Source organism: Phyllobates terribilis, unplaced genomic scaffold (assembly GCF_046119375.1).
Source record: "Phyllobates terribilis strain yellow unplaced genomic scaffold, ASM4611937v1 Scaffold_2__4_contigs__length_985480577, whole genome shotgun sequence".
Taxonomy (NCBI): domain Eukaryota; kingdom Metazoa; phylum Chordata; class Amphibia; order Anura; family Dendrobatidae; genus Phyllobates; species Phyllobates terribilis.
This window is the reverse complement of record NW_027362762.1, coordinates 217,007,897-217,033,128: the sequence shown is the minus strand read 5'-3', so window position 1 is coordinate 217,033,128 and position 25,232 is coordinate 217,007,897. Positions and strand designations below refer to the sequence as shown.

At 41.2% G+C, this 25,232-nt stretch overlaps 1 protein-coding gene across 2 annotated transcripts in view; it reads right to left on the bottom strand.

Moving 5' to 3' along the window:
• ENOX1 (ecto-NOX disulfide-thiol exchanger 1) overlaps positions 1–25,232 on the bottom strand; it is a 691,503-nt gene that overhangs the window by 232,034 nt on the left and 434,237 nt on the right. For both annotated transcript variants that reach the window (XM_073663900.1, XM_073663901.1), the window contains 2 exons: positions 9,378–9,518; positions 2,448–2,585 (listed from right to left, as the gene is read on the bottom strand). In XM_073663900.1, the coding sequence (XP_073520001.1) occupies positions 2,448–2,585; positions 9,378–9,471 (232 nt within the window). In that variant the 5' untranslated portion in view covers positions 9,472–9,518. The remainder of the gene's footprint in view (positions 1–2,447; positions 2,586–9,377; positions 9,519–25,232) is intronic.

Genomic DNA, 25,232 nt, shown 5'->3' with positions numbered 1-25,232 from the left:
ATGTCTAAATAATCTATATAATAATGTCCGCAGTTTGCATTATGAAATTTAATGAAAGACCCACGTTAAACTATCAATTTGTTGTCCTTAGCAGCAAATACATTACATGGAAAAAAGTTTCCATATAAAGATATAACTTTAACAACCATATGAAGTACTGCTTTGCAATACTGAATTATTTTTTTATTTCACCGCCGGAGTGGCATTACTAATGCATGTTCCCTGCATCTAGTAAAATACTTACCAGTCACTATCTTCGGCTCATCCAGGCACCGCCCCGGTCTTGTTCCTCCAAGATGTGACTGCAGCTCCTGACTGACCTTAAATCACAGCTAATGATCACAAATTCTCGATGTAGGTCTATGAGAGCCTTATTCTAGCGTTCTTAGACATACATTGTGAAGTGACTTCTGGTCCTCCTAGCAAACACTGGAGAGATCTGGCAGGTCACAACTAGGAGAAGGAGCCAGGAGCGGTGCCGAGAACAGCAATGACAGCGGCAGGTAAGTATTTTCCTGCAGGCAGGAAACAGATATTAGTGATACCAGGATTGAAATAAAAAAACAACAATGCTGGAGCAGTGCTTTAAAGTTTGGGACCATGCAAATAGCTTCTCTCCCCCAACAAAATAACCTTAGTGGTATTCCTATATCAACCACTCATCATCACATATGCAATGTTTTAGCAGTGGAAAAATATTTTTAAGTGAGCAGGAACTAAATTTCTAACAATCTCAAGCTTTTGCTGCACACATTTTTGGTATTAAGATCCAAGGGATATCGCTTCTCCTTGTGGAGAGTGACATACCAAGCCTGGCATGCCAATGTGAGGAAACTTAAGCCTTGCAATGCTCCTCTGGCAAATTAAATATGCAATTTGCATATTTGGCATTAATCATAGATATTAGTAGGTATTCTACTATGGCACTGTCCTGCTACAGGAATGGTTAGTGGTACGGAGAAAGGCCATCATGGTTTATAACAGGGCTGTGGAGTCGGAGCCCATTTTGGTGGAGTCAGAGTCAGTATAAAATGGACCAACTCCGACTCCTAAAATCTATAATAAATTGGGTACAGTAGTTCAATGCAGTTTGTGGGGAATATTTTTTCATAAGAATTTGGGAAAGTTATGAAATGTCCTATAAATGTCTGTCCTATTCCTGATCTAAGGGTCTAGACTTTTAGCTGAGATGAATCTGTGCTACAGTAAATTTATCACTTAAACATGAGCCATGTATGAGGGAGTCTGAGTTGGAGTCAGTGTCATGGAAATTGAGGAGTCGGAGGTTTGGCTTACCAACTCCACAGCCATGGTTTATAATGTAATCTACATTGTAAAAAGCAGGCAGCTGAGAGCATGTGCACCATTATGCACAAGTCAAGGAAAACTTTCTGCACCAGAGATCTGCCACCTGTCGTGCCATTTGGCTTAGCCGCTACTCCTTATACTAGTGTCTTTATTACACCAGCCTATATAAGTATGCATTTGAATCCATGCATCTTTTTCAGTTTTACCCAGCGTGAAGCTGTTCAGCCTTCTGATCATTACAGTGGAGAAAACATTACTGTGAGAAAGCATTGAGCATGACCTTATTACACACTTTGCAGACAGAATAAAAACGATGCACGGCATAAAGGTCACGGTTTGCCTTTAAAATATTGATGGAACAATGATGTATCTCCTACTTATCATCTAAATATTAAAATGTAAGCCGTGTGCTTTTCAGAAGCTGCCTACCCTAAAATGCATTCTATATGCACAATACATATTTATATACCCGGGCACTGATCATACGTACGTAGATGAGACCTATATACCGAGGCTGTGAGCGGAGGAGAGGTGGTTTACTGACGCTCGGTACATTTCTTCCTTGGAGACAGAATTTAATTTGGAAGTCGCTGTACCAAGTCACCTAATGCATATACGGTGTGAAACGATCCTCTTGGTAAGTTTTGTAAAAGGCTGTGTCATAATATACGTTTCCTAAAATCAATATGAATGTAGACAACATGCATAGCGGGGAAGCACCAAATGACTTAATTGAGAAAATAAGGTTTGCTTTACAATGCAGAGCATGGGGTTTATTTTAATCCCTCGTTATCTGTATGTGCTTTGACGCCATCATACAGAGCTCAATGCTCCAGCTCCTGGCAGGAGGTCTCAGCCAATGGCCGTGGTTTGTTGAAATGAGACTATAAAAGGCTAATCACCTTCCCCATACCCTTCTTCTCAGCAGCCGAGAAGGGGATACAGATGGTTTTTCATAACGCGGTGCCCTGAAGAATTGTGGCTGACTCACTGGGCAGCGGGTGCCATAGTCTATTGTCATACCGTATCCAAGCAGTGACAGGGAGAAGTAGAAAGAAATAAAATGTCACTTTGTAGAGACTGATCCACTTATGTTTCAACTAGATTAGGACAATCAATCTACAAACAGGAACTCTTACCTGAAACCAGCTGCTGGCCAGCAAGTCCTACAGGGACCATCCCGAGATTATTCATCGCTGTAGCCCAAGCCGTTGGGTCTGTAACCGACATGGTGAGGTGCGTTGCATCGATAGCTATACTTCCCAAAGCGTCAGCTGCTGCAGACAGGAGGAGAAGACACGTAAAGCAAAGCTGGCAATGGAGAGACCAGAGAGAAATCTATTTTGGCAAACGTTTCATTTCATGTGGATTGGCTTTACGGGATTTTTTGTTTACTTTATGGACGCTGTTGTAATTTATAACAGTTGCATGAGCAAAGTGCTGAATAAATCAGACAGAGCAGTGTGTGATGGGACTAAATAGGTCCAAAGATAAAAAATGTACAAGACAAAGAGCATTTCCATCAAAAACAAAGACCCAGAGGTTGTCCTCCAGCTTTACTACAGAGCTGAAAAGCAACTCACACAAATCTGGTAATGTGAGAAAAGTGGGAAAAGCATCCTTTGCTGCAACCACCTGGCACATTGAGGTCCATTGCTAAACACCTCGTGGGAATTTTGATGATGATCAAGTTGGTTTGTCATCCATATTATTTAGTGCTAAGAACTTGTCATCATGGAAAACTCAATTCCACTCCTCCGAGGTAAGCCAGCAAATGCAATGTACTAGAACACAATCCCGGACCCAAAAGCTCAGAAGAACCGAACCGTGGACATATAGAGGCTTTATTAGCATACTGAGCCATTGGTGGGCTTACTCTGGAGGAGTATTAGTCATTTTACAGATCATAATTATATTTTTGGAACAGTTGCCTCTTCAGTTAATGAAACGTCCTGATCAATAGTGATCTAACCAATGCGGCCCATTGTCGGGCTCAGTGTTGATCTGTGGCACATGCATATGCAACCGAGGCCAGTAACTGGCTGCAGTAGTCACAAGACTGACATAACAAAATATGATGCACAGAACCCCAACTGCAAGGGTTTACAATATACATGGGAGAGAGAAAGAAAGTGGATGAGTGTTGTAGTCACTGAAGCATTTGTGCAATTGTATTGGGGTAATATGGTACACAATGGGGTGTCAGCATTTTTGGTATATAATTATCGGTTTCTAGGCAGTCCCACATATCGATTATTATGGGTGTCACCAACTGGCGGCAAGCAATTATGGAGAGTTAATCGCGCGACCACCATCCTGAATGGTAGACGCGCACGTGGATTTCTTTACCTGGCTTCCAATTTTGACCCAATTTTCCATCATTTCATTTGGTTGCCAAATAAATAACAATAAGGCATCTTTTTTTTTTACTTCTACTGATAAATTCACATTTTTTTATCATAAAAGAAAAAAACTTATTCAAAATATAATAATTGCTAAAAATAAATGGAAATGGTTTGTGATGGGCATGTGAACAACTGAAAGGGATTTCTTACACGGAATATACAAATCTGTTCAGACTTGGACTGGCCCACAGGGGAACAGGAGAATCCTCCGGTGGGCCCCTGTGAAGGAGTGCTAATGAGCAGTGCTATTAAACTTGATTCACAATTTGCAGAAAAAGGTATAATCTAATCATTCATTAAACAAGCTAGCCAAATTAATACTACATAAAAGTAAATTTGTGTACTAGGGTCAGGTTATTTTTGCACGTAGCTGAACAGTGGGCCCCAAGAATCACTGTTACTGGTGGGCCTTTGCCCCCAAGAATCACTGTTACAGTGTCCAGTCCGACACTGAATGTGTTACACAGTGATCATTAGGGACAGTTGACTTTGCCTGACAACACACAAACATCCTTCTTTTAGCTTTTCAAATGTCCTTTTGTACCAAAAAAGGAACAGACATTTTTACAGGTGGCAAAGGCAAATAGTGATCAGTAACCATCATGTCAAACTTCACAAGCATTTCATGGAACAAATGTTTTGGACTGACTCAGATCACAGTTAAGTGGGTAACTAAAGAAATCTTGGGAAAGCAAATTTGAGACACAAGTTCCATGGTCTTGCATGTGTTTTCTTCTGATATGTGTCTTCACACTTGTCAAAATAAAGCTATCATAAAATTGGTGAGTAACATCTCATTCACATCAATCTGTCACAGAATGTAACGGCCCCTGTATTATATGTGTACAGTCAGGTAGGACATTTCTTGATAAAAACACTGTCATTTTAATGTTAGATTGAATTTACAGACCATATTGTTACTAACTACACGGCAGAGAGATGTACTTTTTAGGCTCTGCTCACATAATGGATAGAGTCCACATCGGAGGTACAACGCTCTCTAAAACGTACACACCTCTGATGGACAGCTGCGGTGCATTGCACGTCGACAGGTTTTTTTTTTCTTTTAACCGCTTCATAGTTTTCAGGTTGAAAAAAGACAAGTCCATTGACTTCAGTCTATACCCCAACACATTGACGCAAATGAAGGCAAAACCCCATAAGGCAGATGTTAATTGCCCCATATGAGGCAAACAATTCCTTCCCAGCTCCACATGCAACAGATCAAAGTCCCATCACAGAATCTAGTACCCATAACCTGGAATATTATATTTTTTCATGAACGGTATCCAGGCCCTTCTTGTACTTTTGCAGTGAATTAACCATTACAACATCATATGGCAGAGAGCTCCATAGTCTTGCTGCTCTTACAGTAAATAATCACTGTCTGTGATGGTTAAAACATCTTTCTTCTAGACAGAGACTGCCCTATTTTCATTGTCGCAGGCCTATGTGTAAAATGATCATTAGAAAGATCTCTGTACTGTCCTCTCATATATTTGTACACTGTTAGGCTGTGTGCCCACGTAGCATTTTTCAAGCGTATATGCTGCGGAATTTCCGCAGCGTAAACGCTTGAAAAACGCATGTATATCCGCACCCCATGGTCCCCAATGGCATTCCGCAATGTCAATGCCCATGCTGCGGATTTTTCCGCAGCGTTTATGCCGCGTTCAAAAATCCGCAGCATGTCATTTAATTTTGCGTTTCCGCAAGCGGAATTGCCTTTGTCCAATGCATAAAAAACGCAAGGCAATTCCGCATGTGGAAAACGCGTGATAAACGCGCGAAAAATGCGCGATAAACGCGTGCGGAATTCCGCATGCGTTTTTCCGGGAGAGGACTTGCATTTATGCAGCAGAAATTTTCTGCTTCATAAATGCAACGTGGGCACATAGCCTTATAAGATTGCCACTAAGCATTTGCTTTTCCAAACTGAAAAACCTCATGATTGATAACCTGATTTGGTATTGCAGTCCACCCATTCCCTTAATAACCTCGGTCGCTCTTCTCTGCACTCGCTCTAGTTCAGCTATATCCTTCTTATACAATGGAGCTCAAAATTGGACACTATTCTAAGTGTGGCAGCACAACTAACTTGTATAGAGGCAGATCTATATTCTGGCCATAAGCATCTACACCTCTTTTAATGAATCCTATGATCTTATTTGCCATGGCAGAAGCTGATTGGCGCTGGTCACTAAAGTTGAGTTTCTGTCCACAAATACACCCAAGTCAATTTTTCATGTTGTCTTACCATTTAGTACATAATTGTATATTTCTTAGGTCCAAGTTCATGACCTTATATTTATCTATGTTAAACTATAATTGTCATTTCTCTGCCAAAATACCAGCTTACATAAATCCATCTGAAGTATTAAATTATCCTCATCTGTGTTGATTACCTTGCAGAATTCAGTATGTGCAAACATTGACATCTACAATGTATGCCCTCCAAAACAAAATTAAAAGAGGGCCCGATACTGACCCCCTATGGTACCCCACTGAAAACTGTGACCTAATCACAGTGTGTTCCATTAATAACCAATCTGTTTCTTATTACCGAGTTAGTTGTTAACGCAATAACACATATGTTCCAATCTTCTCATTCATGCACCAAAAGTTTACGTAACAATGTATCAAACTTCTTAGTCTAGATTAAAAACACCTATGATTTTATCCTATCCAGTCTAAAAATACCTCCTCATAGAAGCTGATCAGATTAGTTTGACAGGACCAATGCCTCATAAACCTATGCTGATCCTGGGTTCTGAGGGTATTTTTTATTGAGCTATTCCATGATAGCATCTCTAAGAAAACCCTCAAAGATTTTGCCAAAATAGAGGTTAATTATACAGGCCTATAATTTCCAGGCTCAATTTTTGACTCTTTACTCTGTGCCAGTCATGCGGCACAGACCCGATCCTTGAATATTAGAAATAATGTCTGTCTGTTACTGAACTTAACTACTGCAGTATTCAAGGTGGGGCTGTACTTTCTGCTGAGTTAAGCAGGTGACTTTTAATAGAGAATGTCATGAGATTTTATTGTGTAGATACGGTAAAGACGACAAAATTTAACAGACTGGCCGCCTGTCCCTCATCCTCTTCCAACATTTCACCCAGATTATTTTTGAGGAGCTCAACACTATAATTTTTGAGTCTTACAGTTTATGCAGTTAAAGAATATTTAGGGATTACTGTAGCTTTCTTTGGCAAAGAGTCTCCCTTTTTCAATTTTATTTATTTATTTTATTTTTTTTTATTTATTTATTTATTTTTACACAATTTATTTTTAAGATCATCCCTTAGCCAATGAAACTTAGCCTTTCTGAAGTTTATTTTTTTTGAAGCCCCAAAGTGGATTGTGAAATATTAGTGTACTACTTTATATAATATTTAAAAAATAATTTTGAAAAGAAAAACAATTATACTTACAGATAAAAGCCAAACAGAGACCATAAAGACAATCTCTTGGCTTCTGCTGGTTGATTGGGACTCTATGTAAATGTTTGGAACATATGATGAGCATTTCTCCTAACATATAAAGCTAGATATATATTGCCACATACAGTGCCTACAAGTAGTATTCAACCCCCTGCAGATTTAGCTGGTTGACACATGCGGAATTAACTTGGCATTGTGACATTTGTACTGTAGATCAGCCTGGAAGTGGGAAATGCACTGCAGCAAATTTTGTTTTTGTTTTTTTTTTTTTCTTTTTTTTTTAAAACGTGAAAAGTTAATTCAGAGTGTCATTTATTATTCAACCCCTCAAACCACAAGAATTCTGTTTGGTCCCCCTAAAGTATTAAGAAGTAGTTCAGGCACCAAGAATAATGAGCTTCACATGTGTGGATTAAAGATCTCTTTTGCCAGCCTTTTCTGGCTATTTAAGACCCTCCCCAAACTTGTGAATAGCACTCAGACATGGTCAACATGGGAAAGACAAAGGAGCATTCCAAGGCCATCAGAGACAAGATAGTGGAGGGTCACAAGGCTGGCAAGGGGTACAAAACCCTTTCCAAGGAGTTGGGCCTACCTGTCTCCACTGTTGGGAGCATCATCCGTAAGTGGAAGGCTTATGGAACTACTGTTAGCCTTCCACGGCCTGGACAGCCTTTGAAAGTGTCCTCCCGTGCCGAGGCCAGGCTTGTCCGAAGAGTCAAGGCTAACCCAAGGACAACAAGGAAGGAGCTCCGGGAAGATCTCATGGCAGTGGGGACATTGGTTTCAGTCAATACCATAAGTAACGTACTCCACCGCAATGGTCTCCGTTCCAGACGAGCCTGTATGGTACCTTTACTTTCAAAGCGTCATGTCAAGGCTCGTCTACAGTTTGCTCATGATCACTTGGAGGACTCTGAGACAGACTGGTTCAAGGTTCTATGGTCTGATGAGACCAAGATCGAGATCTTTGGTGCCAACCACACACGTGACGTTTGGAGACTGGATGGCACTGCATACGACCCCAAGAATACCATCCCTACAGTCAAGCATGGTGGTGGTAGCATCATGCTGTGGGGCTGTTTCTCAGCCAAGGGGCCTGGCCATCTGGTCCGCATCCATGGGAAGATGGATAGCACGGCCTACCTGGAGATTTTGGCCAAGAACCTCCGCTCCTCCATCAAGGATCTTAAGATGGGTCGTAATTTCATCTTTCAACAAGACAACGACCCAAAGCACACAGCCAAGAAAACCAAGGGCTGGTTCAAGAGTGAAAAAGTCAAGGTGTTGGAGTGGCCTAGTCAGTCTCCTGACCTTAACCCAATTGAAAACTTGTGGAAGGAGCTCAAGAATAAAGTCCACATGAGACACCCAAAGAACCTAGATAACTTGGAGAAGATCTGCATGGAGGAGTGGGCCAAGATAACTCCACAGACTTGTGCCGGCCTGATCAGGTTTTATAAAAGACGATTATTAGCTGTAATTGCAAACAAGGGTTATTCCACAAAATATTAAACATAGGGGTTGTATAATAATTGACCCACACTTTTATGTTTAAAATTTAATAAAATTCAACTGAGCAACATAACTTTTTGGTTTGTAAGATTTATGCTTCTGTTCATAAAACCTACTCTCGTTTGCAGTTTGAAGGCTCTAACTTATTTGCATCTTATCAAACCAGCTAAATCTGCAGGGGGTTGAATACTACTTGTAGGCACTGTAAGAACATACAGTGGATTCTGCATGAAAAAAACTGAAAAAGAATTCCTGTCTGCTACTTGCAGAACGATGGCATACGGCAATATTCGGGATCTTAAACATTGTACCTACAGAAGTCTATTCACCCACCCTGTGCACTTGTGGGCCTCCATCATTGATATCATTCATTTTGTGAGCAAAACTAGAAATGTGGCATGCTGAAAGACTTATGTGTTATAGGTACTATCCTTGCTTCGTGGGAACACCACTGAGTAGGTGCAGGTAGATGCTTCCTTACAGCATGATAATAACAGTGGAATAAGGTGGCAATGCGGACACTACTAGGAGGAATTCTACATTGTTACATTGCAGATAGATCTTATACAAGGTGACATAGCCCAGGACATCACAGATAGTATAACTTTCACACATCTAGGCACTCTGGTTGTCATACACACATACATTTATACACATACATTTATAGAATATTATAATTGCAAAACACCGCTTGATTTCTTACCTGTAGCCATTGTTTTTGCAGGGCCTTTCTGCAGCTGTTCAGTGCTTTCAACTATGGATACAGCTCTTAATGCATTGTTATCACTTTGAGACATGAAAGCCTTTTTGTTAATTGAAGAGTCCACCAGCAACTTGTTAAATTCTAAATGGAGACAAAAAAAAGAAGAGAGAAATGAAGCACAAAAACGTGTTAAGTGTTTAAACAGTCTGAAAACATAAAAGACGTGTCTGAGCCATCTGGAGCTTGAGAAGGTCACAACTGTGATACTTCTGGGACATTAACTTTGCCTTCATTTCAAGCTAGTGTTCAGCGGCCGGTAGCGGCATTACAACTGATTTAGCGGTCACGGTGTCTGCCGGTGACCTGCACAGAAAAAATACTCATCTATAATTTTCTTTTCTTGATTAGACTAGAGTGGCTCTGCGGGGTAGATAGTTTTTTCTACTGTTTAAAGGCAGCATAGTCTCTATTGTGTTAGGAATGAAAGTCATATGACATCTGTCAGAATACGATACCACGTACCCACCCAAGGAAATTACTATGATGGCGGAAAATCAATATATATAGAAATCTGGCATAACTTCATTCATCCAGAACTATGACGTTATCATATTTTGAAAAATAATTAATATATCACCAATACATAAAAGGTTATCAACTCCACCATCTTTCTCATGGGGTATTTTCTGCTGCTGCTACTGTAGTAAATAGTGGACTCAAAAAAAGATCTTGTGGGCTTGTGTGATCCTACACACAACTTGAGATGCCTTTACACTGTAAGATGATTCTGAAAGCGTTCGTTTCACGATCATCTTGCTGTGTAAACAAGCTGTCATCACTCAAGGAACAGCAAAGTGCTCGAGAAATTATCTTTTGTGCAACACAAAAGATAATCATTCTTGGCGGTGTATTGTCCTGTGTAAACAGGACCTGTGATGCCGAGAACAATGGCAGCCTGTGCGCACTGAGCGACCTATTACAGGTTGCACAGGAGTGTGGTCTGCCTCTGTAAACAGGCCATCAAATGACGGACAATCAGCAAAAAAGTTGGTAAACTGTGGTTCCAGTGCTGCTGGTTGTTAGGTGTAAAAGCACCTTCGCTCCCTCCATATAAGCTAAAATTGCTGTTCACTGTGAATACAGCAAAAAAATAAATAGTCAAATCCAAGTTGTTGGAGTTTTTTATGCCATACCATGAAAGATAGTAGGATATTATGAGCTAAAATTTGAAAACACAATAAACAAATATGATCGATTATTGTATCATTGTTTTAAATTTGGAATAACCAATGTTATCAGAGACATGAAAAACCGGGTGGGGGGCTAGGAGCTATGGATGACTAATCTGAAACAGGTCCCCGTCTGCCTTCTCACCACCCTGCTCCAGTTGAACGACAGGTCTCCCCCTATATACAGTTCATAGGGAGAGACATGTCAAAAAAAAGAGATCAGGGCATGGAGAAGCCAGCCAGGAATATGACTGACTAGTCGGCCAGCCTTTCAAAATATTTTCTGAAACGCTGCGACTTTTCAGAGTAAAGCATACCTGGCTGCAATTGTGCAGCCACACTCTGATTCATGGTGTCTGTGGTTCGGGGAGAACAATTAGGATGACGGTTTCCCTTTAAACCAAACTGTCAAGATATTTATCCCTGACAAACATTAGCAATGAAACATGATGAGCGGGCCAAGCGGCAGTTTATGACACACAACTCAATGCATAGTCAATGCGTTTATATTAATCACTCCAACCACCACTGCCAGGACCAGGAATCTGACTTCTCAAATGTTGTCACTTTTCCCAGAATGGGCTGAATTATGGGTTTGCAGAAGGCATGAAATAGCAACTTCAGATTCAGTATACAAAAGCCATATAATGCTAATTATTTTAAATCATACTAACGGCTTTATAATTGCAGCCTGTACACTTCTATACGGAGTACAATTTTATGTAGCACAAAAACAGATGCGAGATATGACTTCTCTGAGACCCACATAACACATCCAAATGTAAAGCTAACACGGTCTCGCACAATACATGCAGAGCACATATTACAGAAGTAAATCCCAAACCTGTGCGTACAATTATTTGACTGCATCATTTTCATGCTCATTCTCATAAGCATACATGATTTAACATTTGTAATATCTTTTACGGAAGGTCCAGAAGACAGAACATCATGTCAATGGAGCTATTTACACAGCTGAATTTCTATTCGCCGTTCTGCTCCATCAGAGGCTTTGTAGTGCCCACTTTCTGTCTAAAAAATATACCAGTATCAGTTTGTGGAGAAACAAACTGGAAAATTGCCAAGCGCCCCTATTTTCTTGTGATGCACATAAAAACTAGACCCCCAAGAGAAATCCAGAGACAGTTTTAGGGGATGTTGGACTAAGGAATAATCCATGGTTACAGTTTGCAGTGCAGACTAGACCCATAGGTGCAACTTAAGGGCGCAATACAAAAACATTTCACTCCACTGATCGTTTCAGTAGTACGTATGATCGATGCAAAGGAGTCATGAGAAACTGAAAGTGATTAGCTTGAGCCAGGTTGACCTTGGTCAGCTTTCTGTTATGGCACATCATCACAGATGCCTGGAGAGGGGAGTAATAAGGTCTAGCTACAATATTCACAAGCTCCTGAGCAATTGTAAAAATAATCCCAATCATGAACGACTTGGGTATTCTGGTTACAAGTAAGCTGAGCAGCAGTGCTCAATGTCAAGCAGCAGCCGCAAAATCAAACAGGCTTTTAGGGTGTATAAAAAGAGCGATCAAATCTCGTGATCCTAACGTCTTTATAAATTACTGGTGAGGCAACATCTGGAATATGGGATCCAGTTTTGGGCTTCACATTTTAAAAAGGATATTCAGAAGTTAGAGTCAGTTCAAAGGCGGCAACTAGATTATTACAAGGGATGGAAGGCCTCTCATATGATGAGAGGTTGGAAAAGTTGAGTCTGTTTAGCTTAGAAAAAAGACGCCTCAGAGGAGATCACGTTTACATGTATAAATATATGTGTGATGAGTACAAAGGACTAGCACATGACTTATTTCTTCCAAAGACCATACTAAGGACCAGCAGGCACTCATTACGGGTGGAAGAAAGGCGATTCCGACAGCTAACTAGGAAAGGGTTCTTTACAGTCAGAGCAGTCAGACTGTGGAATGCCCGACCAAAAGAGGCAGTAATGGCCGACACTATAACAACTTTAAAAAAAAAAAAAAAAGACTGGATGATTTCCTCAGTTCAAATAATATTGTGGGTTATAGATAATTTAGTGACAAAATGTACAACTAGTGGAGAAAGGTTGAACTTGATGAATCTAGGTCTTTTTTCAACCTATGTATCTATGAATGCATGCAAAGAAAATCATAGCACCATAAAAATCATTAGTAAAACCCAATGAAACAAAGTTGCAATAGTTACTGCTACCAAATAATTCAGATATAAATCAGCAATACAAAAAAAAAATCTTATAGGTAAAATGAATAACTGATAACATTTTTACAATGGCATCCGGTAGTAAGCAGCAAATAACCAAGATAACCATCAGTGCTTAAACCCAACATCAGAGCCGGTTTACATGGTAAATTATGTGCTGACAATAATTTGTATTAAAGCATTTACTTTGCCTGTTCGTTGGGTGACACAGGCTGATTACTGGCTCACCTACAAGTCCATAAGTATTAGAGACTTTGCTGAGGGTCAAATTGAGAAGAAATACAGAAGACAAACTGGTGAATTAGCAAAAGGGTTACATGTACCATGAGGAAAGGCTGATCCAGCCTACGGCATATTGGTGGAGAGGATGGAATATTTTAGTAGGAGAAAAAACTGGAATGCAGTGACAAAAAAATAAAACTTTAATCACTTGAAAGCTGCAGTTTTTTCTTTGTGTGCTTTGGTTTTCCCCTCCTTCCAAGAGCCACAACTTTTTCTTTTATATTTTTCCATAGGTCTGTTCTTGTAACACGACTTTTAGTTCTAAATTATACCATTCATTTTAACATATAATGTACTGAAAAACAAGGAAAAAATAACAAATGCTGTGAAATGGTTAAGCAAATGCAATTGCATGTGTGACTTGGGTTTTATTTTTACCACGTTACTGTGCTGCAAAAATGACCTGGCAAAAATGATTCTTCAGTAGTGTTGAGCATTCCGATACTGTAATATCGGGTATCGGCCGATATTCGCGGTATCGGAATTCCGATACTTAATTCCGATACTTTTACAATATCGGATACCGGAATCGGAAGTTCCCATAATGCCTGCGCTCTGCAGTGTCTGTGAAGGATGACAAGTTGGATGGCAGCGCGATCCAGCCTGTCATCAGAATGCCATCCCAGCGGGGGAGAATTCTCCTGATTGTTTAAAAGCCGGCGGGCGGTATAAAGCCGCCGGCTTTTAAACAATGACACAGCCCCATACTGCTTCCCCGCAGCCTCCCACCCCGATCCTCCGCTCCCCTCGCCACCTCCCATCCCGATCGTAAGTTAGGACCGGGCGGGGAGCACAGCTCCAAGGAGCGGGGAGTGAAGGACCCGGGCGGGGAAGCCGGCAGTGAAAAGACTTCACCGCCGGCTTTCCCGTTCTGTGCTGCGCTTTCCCGCCGGTTATTTCAAATGAACAGCTGAGGTATCAGGTGATGCCGATCAGCTGTTCATTTTAAGTCGCCGCGTTGCCCTCAGAGGGTTCATGTGAGTTCATGCTTGACTGCATGAACTCACATGAACTTTCCCACGGCCGCACAGGTCAGCCACACCTCCCAGACCCGTCATGATTAGTGTGTGTGCGGGGTGTGTGTGCGGGGTGTGTGCGCGATGTTTGTGCGGGTGTGCGCGGTTTCTGTGCGATGTGTGCGGGTGTGTGCGGTGTGTGTGCATGCAGGCAGACATAGGCCGATGTGACACTACTACTCCCATCGGCCTATGTCTGTCCCCCGTCCACTCCTGCCAGCAGGATCAGCTCGATGGGAGCAGTAGTTCCCATCAGACTGATCCTGCTATTTAAATTGCCCTACTGTGTCCCCAATAAATGTTAAATACATGTCATTGGTGGCCAGTGGTTACCTAAAAGAAATTAGTTCATACATTACCTGTCCCCGCCGATCGCCACCTAAAATAAAGTAAAAAATAAAAAACTACACCTATACTCACCAAGACACCTAATTCCCCGAAGCCATCGATCTCCTGTAATAAAATATAAAATAAACCACAACCTTATCCTTACCCCTCCGTAGCAGTCCACGAGTGTCCCACGAAGATCTCCAGTTCAGAGCAGCCACATAGAATGTGACCGCTCTGAACCGCTGCCGCCGCTAGAATGACGGGGCCGTAAGGGTTCACCGGAGTTCAGGCAGCGCTGCTCCGGTTAGCTCCTTTACGGCCCTGCTGTATCGTGAGAAATTCCCACGGTACAGCAGTGCCGTAAAGGAGGTCTCCGGAGCTGCGCTGCCTGAATGCACTCCGGTGACCTCAGTCAGTGGCTCCCGCTGCCGGGAGCGGACGTGTTCCCGGCAGCGTGAGCTTACAGCAGCCATGCACAGCTGTCACCATCTCCAGATGTGACAGCTGTGCATGGGAGATCAGCGCAGGAACGTGGACAGGTAACTATTATTTTTAGTAAACTAAGAATTAAATAAAATTGTGTGTTTTATTTCAAATAAATTATTTTTTTCTGGGTGTAGTGTGTTTTTTCTTTTTAACACTTTGTAGGTTAGTAATGGGGGTGTCTTATAGACGCCCATCATTACTAACCTGGGCTTCATGGCAGCTGGCGCTGACATGAACCCCAGCACTATTACCCCCTGCCACCGCACCAGGGCAGCGTGGAAGAGCGAGGCTAAGTGCCAGAGTTGGCGCATCCTATGGATGCGCCATTTCTGGGGCGGCTGACGACTGGTGTTTCTAGCCTGGGAGGGGGCCAATATTCATGGCACCCTTCCTGGGCTATTAATATCAGCCCCCAGCTGTCTGCCTAGCCTTTGCTAGCTATTAAAATAGGGGGGACCCCACGTCATTTTTTTTGGGGGGGTCCCCCATTTTAATAGCTAGTAAAGGCTAGGTATTCAGCTGGGGGCTGAAATTAGTAGCCTGGGAAGCTCCGTGGGTTTTACCCCCTTCCCAGGCTTCAAACATCTGCCCCAGCCGTCTGCTTAACCTCCGCTAGAGACTAAAATTATGGGGGATCCCACGCCATTTTTTTTTAAAATAAATCCATTATTTTAACACTAAATGACATTTGAGGAGTTAATAAAGATGCAGTCCCTAAATTATTATTTATTTTTTAATTAATTTTTCCCAAAACTTTTGACGTGGGCTTCGCCATATTTTTGTATGCCAGCCAGGTACAGCATCCAGCTTCTATGAACGCGCCATTTTCCGGGGCGGCTGCGGACTGCAATTTTCAGCGGGGGGCAGAAAGCTTGGGCCTCCCTGCGCTGCAGATTCCATCCCCCAGCTGCCTAGTTGTACCTGGCTGGACACAAAAATAGGGAGAAGCTCCACGTTTTTTTTTTTTTAATTATTTCATGAAATTCATGGAATAATTAAGAAAAAAAGGGCTTCCCTATATTGTTGTGTCCAACCAGGTACAAATAGGCAGCTGGTGGTTGGGGGCAGCCCGTTCCTGCCTGCTGTACCTGGCTGGACCCAAATATAGTGCAAAGCCCCACGACAATTTTTTTTTAAATTATTTTCAGGAAATTCATGAAATAATTAAAAAAAAATTATGTGGGGCTTCGCCCTATATTTGTGTCCAGTCAGGTACAGCAGGCAGGAACGGGCTGCCCCCAACCACCAGCTGCCTATTTGTACCTAGCCGGACACAACAATATAGGGAAGCCCTTTTTTTCTTAATTATTCCATGAATGCCTGCGCTTCTCAGTGTCTGCGGGATGACAGGCTGGATGGCAGCGTTCTGCTGCGGTCCAGCCTGTCATCTCCGTCGTGGGAGCCATGGAAAGGTAAGGATGAGGTTGCTTTATTATTTTTCTTTTATTGCAGGAGATCGTTGGCTTCAGCTGGAATGGGCGTGATGGTAAGTATGGTTTAATTTAGAACAATAAAGAATTGTGTGTTTATTTCAATTAAAGGACTTTTTTCTGGGTGTTTGTGTTTTTTTTAAATACTTTACTAGAAATTCATGGTGGTCATGTCTAATATTGGCGTGACCCCATGAATTTCGGGCTTAGGGCCATCTGATAATGCCAAGCTGGCCTTAACCCCTTTATTACCCAGTGAGCCACCGCACCAGGGCCCTGGATGAGTTGGGTACAGCGCCAGAAGATGGCGCTTCTATGAACGCGCCATTTTCCGGGGCGGCTGCGGACTGCAATTTGCAGCGGGTGGGGCCCAGAAAGCTTGGGCCTCCCTGCGCTGCGGATTCCAGCCCCCAGCTGCCTTGTTGTACCTGGCTGGACACAAAAATAGGGCGAAGCCCCACGTATTTTTTTTTTTAATTATTTCATGAAATTCATGGAATAATTAAGAAAAAAAGGGCTTCCCTATATTGTTGCGTCCGGCTAGGTACAAATAGGCAGCTGGTGGTTGGGGCAGCCAGTTCCTGCCTGCTGTACCTGACTGGACACAAATATAGGGCGAAGCCCCACATCAATTTTTTTTAATTATTTCATGAATTTCATGAAATAATTAAAAAAAAAAAATACGTGAAGCTTCTCCCTATTTTTGTGTCCAGCCAGGTACAACTAGGCAGCTGGGGGATGGAATCTGCAGCGCAGGGAGGCCCAAGCTTTCTGCCCCCCCCCGCTGAAAATTGCAGTCCGCAGCCACCCCGGAAAATGGCGCGTTCATAGAAGCTGGATGCTGTACCTGGCTGGCATACAAAAATATGGCGAAGCCCACGTCAAAAGTTTTGGGAAAAATTAATTAAAAAATAAATAATAATTTAGGGACTGCATCTTTATTAACTCCTCAAATGTCATTTAGTGTTAAAATAAAGGATTTATTTTAAAAAAAATTGACGTGGGGCTTCGCCCTATATTTGTGTCCAGCCAGGTACAGCAGGCAGGAACAGGCTGCCCCCAACCACCAGCTGCCTATTTGTACCTGGCCGGACACAACAATATAGGGAAGCCCTTTATTAAAAAAATTATTTCATGAAATAATTAAAAAAAAATTGACGTGGGGCTTCGCACTATATTTGTGTCCAGCCAGGTACAGCAGGCAGGAATGGGCTGCCCCCAACCACCAGCTGCCTATTTGTACCTGGTTGGATACAACAATATAAGGAAGCCCTTTTTTTCTTAATTATTCCATGAATTTCATGAAATAATTTAAAAAAAAAATGCGTGGGGCTTCGCCCTATTTTTGTGCCCAGCCAGATACAACTAGGCAGCTGGGGGCTGGAATCCGCAGCGCAGGGAGACCCAAGCTTTCTGGGCCACCCCCGCTGCAAATTGCAGTCCGCAGCCGCCCCAGAAAATGGCGCGTTCATAGAAGCGCCATCTTCTGGCGCTGTACCCAACTCATCCAGGGCCCTGGTGCGGTGGCTCACTGGGTAATAAAGGGGTTAAGGCCAGCTTGGCATTATCAGCTGGCCCTAAGCCCGAAATTCATGGGGTCACGCCAATATTAGACATGACCACCATGAATTTCTAGTAAAGTATTTAAAAAAACACAACACCCAGAAAAAAGTCCTTTAATTGAAATAAACACACAATTCTTTATTGTTCTAAATTAAACCATACTTACCATCACGCCCATTCCAGCTGAAGCCAACGATCTCCTGCAATAAAAGTAAAATAATAAAGCAACATCATCCTTACCTTTCCATGGCTCCCACGACAGCTTCAGCTCTGCTACATCGAGATGACAGGCTGGACCGCAGCAGAACGCTGCCATCCATCCTGTCATCCCGCAGACACTGAGAAGCGCAGGCATACTTCCACTCCTCAGTGTCTGGCTGTGACGGCATCCAGATGAGCCGAGGTCATGTCCAATGAACTCAGCTCACCTCATGCACGTCACTGACAGCGTGGGAAAATTCTCCTGCACTCAGCACTTCAGCGTGAGAATTTTCCCACGCTGTCAGTGACGTGCATGAGGTGAGCTGAGTTCATTGGACATGACCTCACCTCATGTATGTCACTGACAGCGTGGGAGAATTCTCACGCTGAAGCGCTGAGTGCAAGAGAATTTTCCCACGCTGTCAGTGACGTGCATGAGGTGAGCTGAGTTCATTGGACATGAACTCGGCTCATCTGGATGACGTCACAGAGAGACACTGAGGAGCGCAAGCATGCCTGCGCTTCTCAGTGTCTGCGGGATGACAGGCTGGATGGCAGCGTTCTGCTGCGGTCCAGCCTGTCATCTCGATGTAGCAGAGCTGAAGCTGTCCTGGGAACCATGGAAAGGTAAGGATGAGGTTGCTTTATTATTTTACTTTTATTGCAGGAGATCGTTGGCTTCAGCTGGAATGGGCGTGATGGTAAGTATGGTTTAATTTAGAACAATAAAGAATTGTGTCTTTATTTCAATTAAAGGACTTTATTCTGGGTGTTTGTGTTTTCTTTTAACTTTGACTATGGGGTTAGTAATGGGGGTGTCTTATAGACGCCTCTCCATTACTAACCTGGGCTTGATGTCAGCTGGCATTATAAGCTGACATCAACCCCAACCCTATTACCCCCTGCCACCGCACCAGGGCAGCGTGGAAGAGCGAGGCTAAGTGCCAGAATTGGCGCATCCTATAGATGCGCCATTTCTGGGGCGGCTGACGGCTGGTGTTTCTAGCCTGGGAGGGGGCCAATATTCATGGCACCCTTCCTGGGCTATTAATATCAGCCCCCAGCTGTCTGCCTAGCCTGTGCTAGCTATTAAATTAGGGGGGACCCCACGTTATTTTTTTTGGGGGGTTCCCCCATTTTAATAGCTAGTAAAGGCTAGGTATTCAGCTGGGGGCTGATATTAGTAGCCTGGGAAGCTCCGTGGGTATTACCCCCTTCCCAGGCTTCAAACATTTGCCCCAGCTGTCTGCTTAACCTCCGCTAGAGCCTAAAATTAAGGGGAACCCCACGCCAATTTTTTTTTAAATAAATCCTTTATTTTAACACTAAATGACAAGTACAGTAATCAACACTGTCACTGTACTTCATATATATGTGACTGACATGTTTCTATCTATCTAATCTATGTGTGATTCTCTATTCTTTCTGTTATAAATTGTCGGGTACAGATGCTGAATTGCCGGCCGGCTTTCTTAAAGAGACGGTGCATGAAAACACTATTATTTTTTTAAATAAATCCTTTACACTAAATGACAAGTACAGTAAGCAACACTGTCACTGTACTTCATATATATGTGACTGACATGTTTCTATCTATCTAATCTATGTGTGATGCTCTATTCTTTCTGTTGTAAATTGTCGGGTACCGGTGTATACACTGATGAATTGCCGGCTTTTCATGTCATTCTACATTATTCTTAGTTGTTTTACTTCATGTAGAATTAACCTACAAGGAAAGAAAGGGTTTATTTTCATTCCGATATTTGTGTCCCATTGACTTGCATTGGTTTCCGGTATCGGAATCGGCGATATCCGATACTTTTTGGGTATCGGCCCGATCCAATCCGATACGATATTTCCTGATATCGGAAGGTATCGCTCAACACTATTCTTCAGATGTGGATGATAACTATACCAATCATAATAAGTTGTTTGCTTCTTTTATTCAATTGGTGTAAGAAAGAAAAAAAAAATCTGAAATGTGCAAAATAAAAATTGTGTCACCATTTTCTGAAACTTATAACCATTTTAATGGACCTGTATGATGGTTTGCTTTTTGCGTGTCATGCATAATTTTTTTATACCATTTTGGGCTACATTAGATGTTCTGATTGTTTTCCATTGCATTTTTGCAGCAACTGAAAAATGCCAATTCTGGATTTTTTTTGTTTTTCCTGATTCAGCTTTCACTGTAAAGAATAAGTGTTTTTTATATTTTATTTGCTTGGGCAATATCTTGAATATTTGTTGTTGTTTTTTTTTACTTCACTATTTATATTGGCTGTAACTTAAATTTTTATATATTCGCTAAAATCTTTTTTTTTTTCAATGTATGTTTTTCTATTTATTTTTAAAAAGTCATGCATAAGATATATTATGCATAAGAGATTTCACATGGCAGACATGGGGGCCTTTAGCAGGCCACTTGGCTGCCATGGCAACCGATCAGGGAGGGGGTACCATTCACCTTTGAAGTGTTGGTCACCATCTTGAAGACTTTTAAATGTCACTGTCACACTGTAAAGAGGCATTTAAACAGTTAATCGGATGAGCTCAGAGCCAGCTCCGATCGCATCAGGTACTGTTGGGTACCGGCTATGTAACACAACCAATACCGCGCTACTTCAGTCACAGATCAGACTGTACTGATATCTACCAGTAGTCATGTATATACAACACTTACCAACAATTATTTTATATTATAGTGTCAGAACACAGACACAGGCCATAGGTCAATAAGACCCCAAAATGTTTAATTTACAACACCAATTAAATAAAAAAAAGTTGGGACATTGTGTAAAATGTAAAGAAAACAAGAATGCAATGACTTGTATATCTTTTATAGCCATGTTTTATTCACAACAGAAGACAGAAAATTGTCTTTCACCTTCTGATCTGTGTTCTATTTCATTTGAAAAAAGTTATTTCACTTATAAATTGATGGCGGCAACACATTCTTTTTGGAATTGAGGTTGTACTATAAGGTGCTAAAAAGAAAAAAAAATAATGTTCAATAGAAACTAAGGGTCATAATGGTTGTAAAAAGAAGTGAATGGACAAAGCTACAATAGCGGTTCAAGGCAAAAACAACTATTTACATACCATAAATGTTCTGGTCCAACCCTTAAAGGGACTGTCAGCACAGAATGACATTCAAACTAAATTCTGCTGCTCGGGGCTTCACAGTGAGGCCAAACATTTACATACACCTTCCCACCTGCTTGTGTTCCCTCAATCTCCACCCTTCTCTTCTTTGATTGACAGCTCTGGCTTCACAGGGGCAGAGAAGGGAGGAGATAAATGAAAACCAAGCAGGTAGGAAGGTGTATAGAAATGATTGGCCCCGCCATGATGCACCGAGCACCTGTACTTTGTTGGAATAGTCATTCCGTCCTGACAGTCACTTTAAAGCTACAGTCAAACTATCACTATTTGGTCAGTTTTTCCTCTCAGTATTTGTAAGCCAAAACCAGGAGTAGAACAATCAGAGGAAAAGTATAATAGAAACAAGTCACCACTTCTGGATTTATCACCTACTCCTGGTTTTGGCTTACAAATACTGATGTGAAAAACTGACCAAATACTGAACATGTGAACGTGGCCTAAAGCCCCCATACACGTAACACTAACATCAGCTGAACTCGCCGATATCAGTGTACCGTGTATGGAGGCTTTCTGACTCTCCTTCAACAGATTATGTTGGTAGAGATCAGTATCTCGCATGTCTGATTTCAGACTGCTGATCTTTTTGTTCTCAGCAAGATAAGCTGCCAGAGGTTTCTGGCAGCAGCCCTCTCGTAGAGAACACAGGAACAGTCAGCAGCGGATGATCTCTGGGGCATGGAGGAGTTGCGAGACATCTGCTAGCCAAACTATCATTCAACTGAAAGCCATCTATTGTGTATGGGCCCCTTCGGATGTCATCAATATCAAATCAGTGAGGGTCAACAGTCCCACAGATCAGAAGTTTTCAGCCCTGGTGCCAACTGAGCACAGTGGCAATTATCAGCTATAGCCCGTTCTGGCAGCACTCACTGCTTACATATGGAGAGCTCTGGAGTCCAAAACAGCTGCTCGGTAGGAGTGAAAAGTGCCAGGTCCCCACCAATAAGTCATCAATATCCCAAAGCTGGACCACCTTAAGCTATTTATACCTTTGTAACAGTCTCTACAATGTACAGACTTTATTTCTCTGCTTGCGCTTATAGTAGCCACCTAACACTTCATACAATTATACCGAGTGCTTGACACATTTCATCCATGGGGACGAGTTTCATTCCTTGAATCTCATTTATATGTAGGCAGTAGGGCACTAATTATCTGCATAAATGAATGCTCTTGACTTATAATTATGATGTCCTGACCTGAAATGCTCTGGAACTGAATGGAAACATTTATTATAAAATAGAATATAAAATAATGATAAAAGTAAAGCTAATGAGGTAATTATGAAAAGATGGCTGACTTACACTCACAATAAGGGGCAACCCCTCATGCTATTTTTTGTTACTTTGTACAATCAGTATAATATAAACTATACATTTTGGGAAACACAAAGTGATTGTTACTGTAGGAAACTAAAGCAAATCCTTTTTTGGAGTGAACCAAGGAAAAAAAACTATTTTTCAACTGTTGTTTCTCTCCAATCAAAGACATGAGATAATTGCATCAGAATGACCCAACAAACATCTTGGAGAGTCAAAACAATGCAACTTCTATGTTTCAAGAGATCACATTTAATACCTTGCACATGCAGAACACTTCCTTACAGGATATAAAGGGGTAGTCATCAGGTAGACCGAATTCACACAAGCCATTTCATTAAAATATTTTCCTAATAAAATTTCTCACGGTATTATTACTAGTATTATTAGTGGGAAAACAAGTAAATCAAGGAAATGTTACAAATGACTTACCAAGTAGCTTGATGCGACGCTTGTGGAGGGATTTTTAGAGGAGTTTTGAGACTAAATACGACAAATCTGCAGGCAACTGATATTTGGATGTGAGGTCGGCAGAGCTACAGTACAGTATGGCTTTTCTTTAGGTTCATATACAAGCACATCTTTCACTTTCAAATTGCTGTGTTCACCATATAGACCATGCTAATTAAAAATAGCAACTATTAGCCTCCCCAACATGTTTCACCATGCGGAGTCATCAGGGGAAAGAGGCTATAGTATAGGATAGTATACTCTCTTTTCATACAATAAAAGGGTATTTAGCATTAGCAGAATCTCAGTGTATAGTTCCTGGGAATTATAATAGAGGAAAATAATTAACCAAACACAAGCACAAGCACTTTAGTACGATTGATTAGGGAGTATGAAGGCCCTCGCTGAAGGTTCATCTATATCTAGTACTAAGTGTTTTTAAAGTATATGCATCCCATTGTTATATCTATAAATTATAATAAAAGTTATGTTTTATGATTAGGTCTTTATTAGGGATCCCTTTTTTTTGCCTTTGACAATTTGTGTGTATATTAAATAAACCCTAAGCTGACCTAGAACAGATTTTCGTTGGTGTATCACATAATAAAAACGAACTCAAATTACCGTCTATCTACTTTCAGCCTTTTTACACGATAAACAACAAAGTTGTCATTACTAATAAATTAGTAAATGGCATTACGGAAAACAAAAATAAAATTTAAAAGATTATAGAGACTGTCTCCAATTCAAAAAGTGAATTGTCCAGGGCAAATCACGTAGAAATCTCTCTGTATGCCTGATCACCTTCAGCTGATCCTGTTAAACTCTCTGCCTCAAGAACATTTCTATTCAATGATGTTACAACTAATCGTGTACCATCACAGAGTCCTCATTTTGTACTCAAATTTCTCCACAACATAATGATGCTGCCCACCTTATGTCTAAGGCAATGACTTGGCATGCCTGATGGGGTTAAGCTGTTTAAAAATTCAATAGAAAAATGTTTCCTTTCATCGTCATCTACAACAACAATCATCACTCCAACATCAGTTGATGTTTTTCTCACTCACCTCAACATTAAGCTCTTTATGTAGTAAGATACACACACACATATATATATATACACACACACATCTCTCTCTCTTCATATATATAAAAAAAAAAAAAAATATATATATATATATATATATACACACACACACACACACACACAGACACACGCGAGCGAGTCTAATGTGCATGGCCAGCTTTACTCTTTGAATGAGACATTGGTAGAATAGTGAATGAAGGGCTTATGCTTTACTGTGTTATTTATTGTAGAAGCCATTATCCTCAAAATTTGCCACCTGGGATGTAAAAGGCAAATGAAGCAAAGTCGACCACATATTAGAGCCCATCAAGGTTCAGGGCCTAAATTTCTTTAGGCCCTGAAAAGCAGTGTTATGCCAAAGCGTTTCTTATATAATCGAGTATGTGAATTTTCTATATTTCTAGCATTCTGTTTAAGAATACACAATATTTTAGTTTCTGCACCGTGCATTTTTACAGAAGTCAATGGTCAATGGGTACATTGTACAATTATATATTACGTGTATTGCACATTATATTTGCCATTTGCATCCGGAGCAATCCTTGGTTTAAAAATCGTATATAATTAAATGTAGGGAAATAGGTATTAGCCACAAATTTCCCCATCACCATCTAGTAGACTAACTTTCCCACAATGCAACAAAATAAGCACATATTCCATAAAATATTATAGAAATCATTTAACACCATAAATGAATAACAAAAGTCCTGATTTATTGCATGGAATGTAGTATGCAAATACTGTAAAAACTCATCATCGTTACACTTTTTTTTTGATCACTCCTTTGACAGATTGCAACACAGTCATCAACAAGGTACTAAAACAGTATAGTCATTAGTCAAATAACTTGCTTATGGACAGAGGAAAAATCCAGCAATACATAGTAAGAGGACCATTTACAATATACAATTATGCTGTGAAGCTTTCTCCTATGGAAACATTTTGTTCTGCATCTGCTCTACATGAGAACTTTGTGTTTCTCACCTGTGGTCCATGCTGTCCAGGTCTCAGCAGGAATTAAGAGACACCACTAACTATCGGTGTACACAGCTATTGGCACCTCGCGCTGTGTACT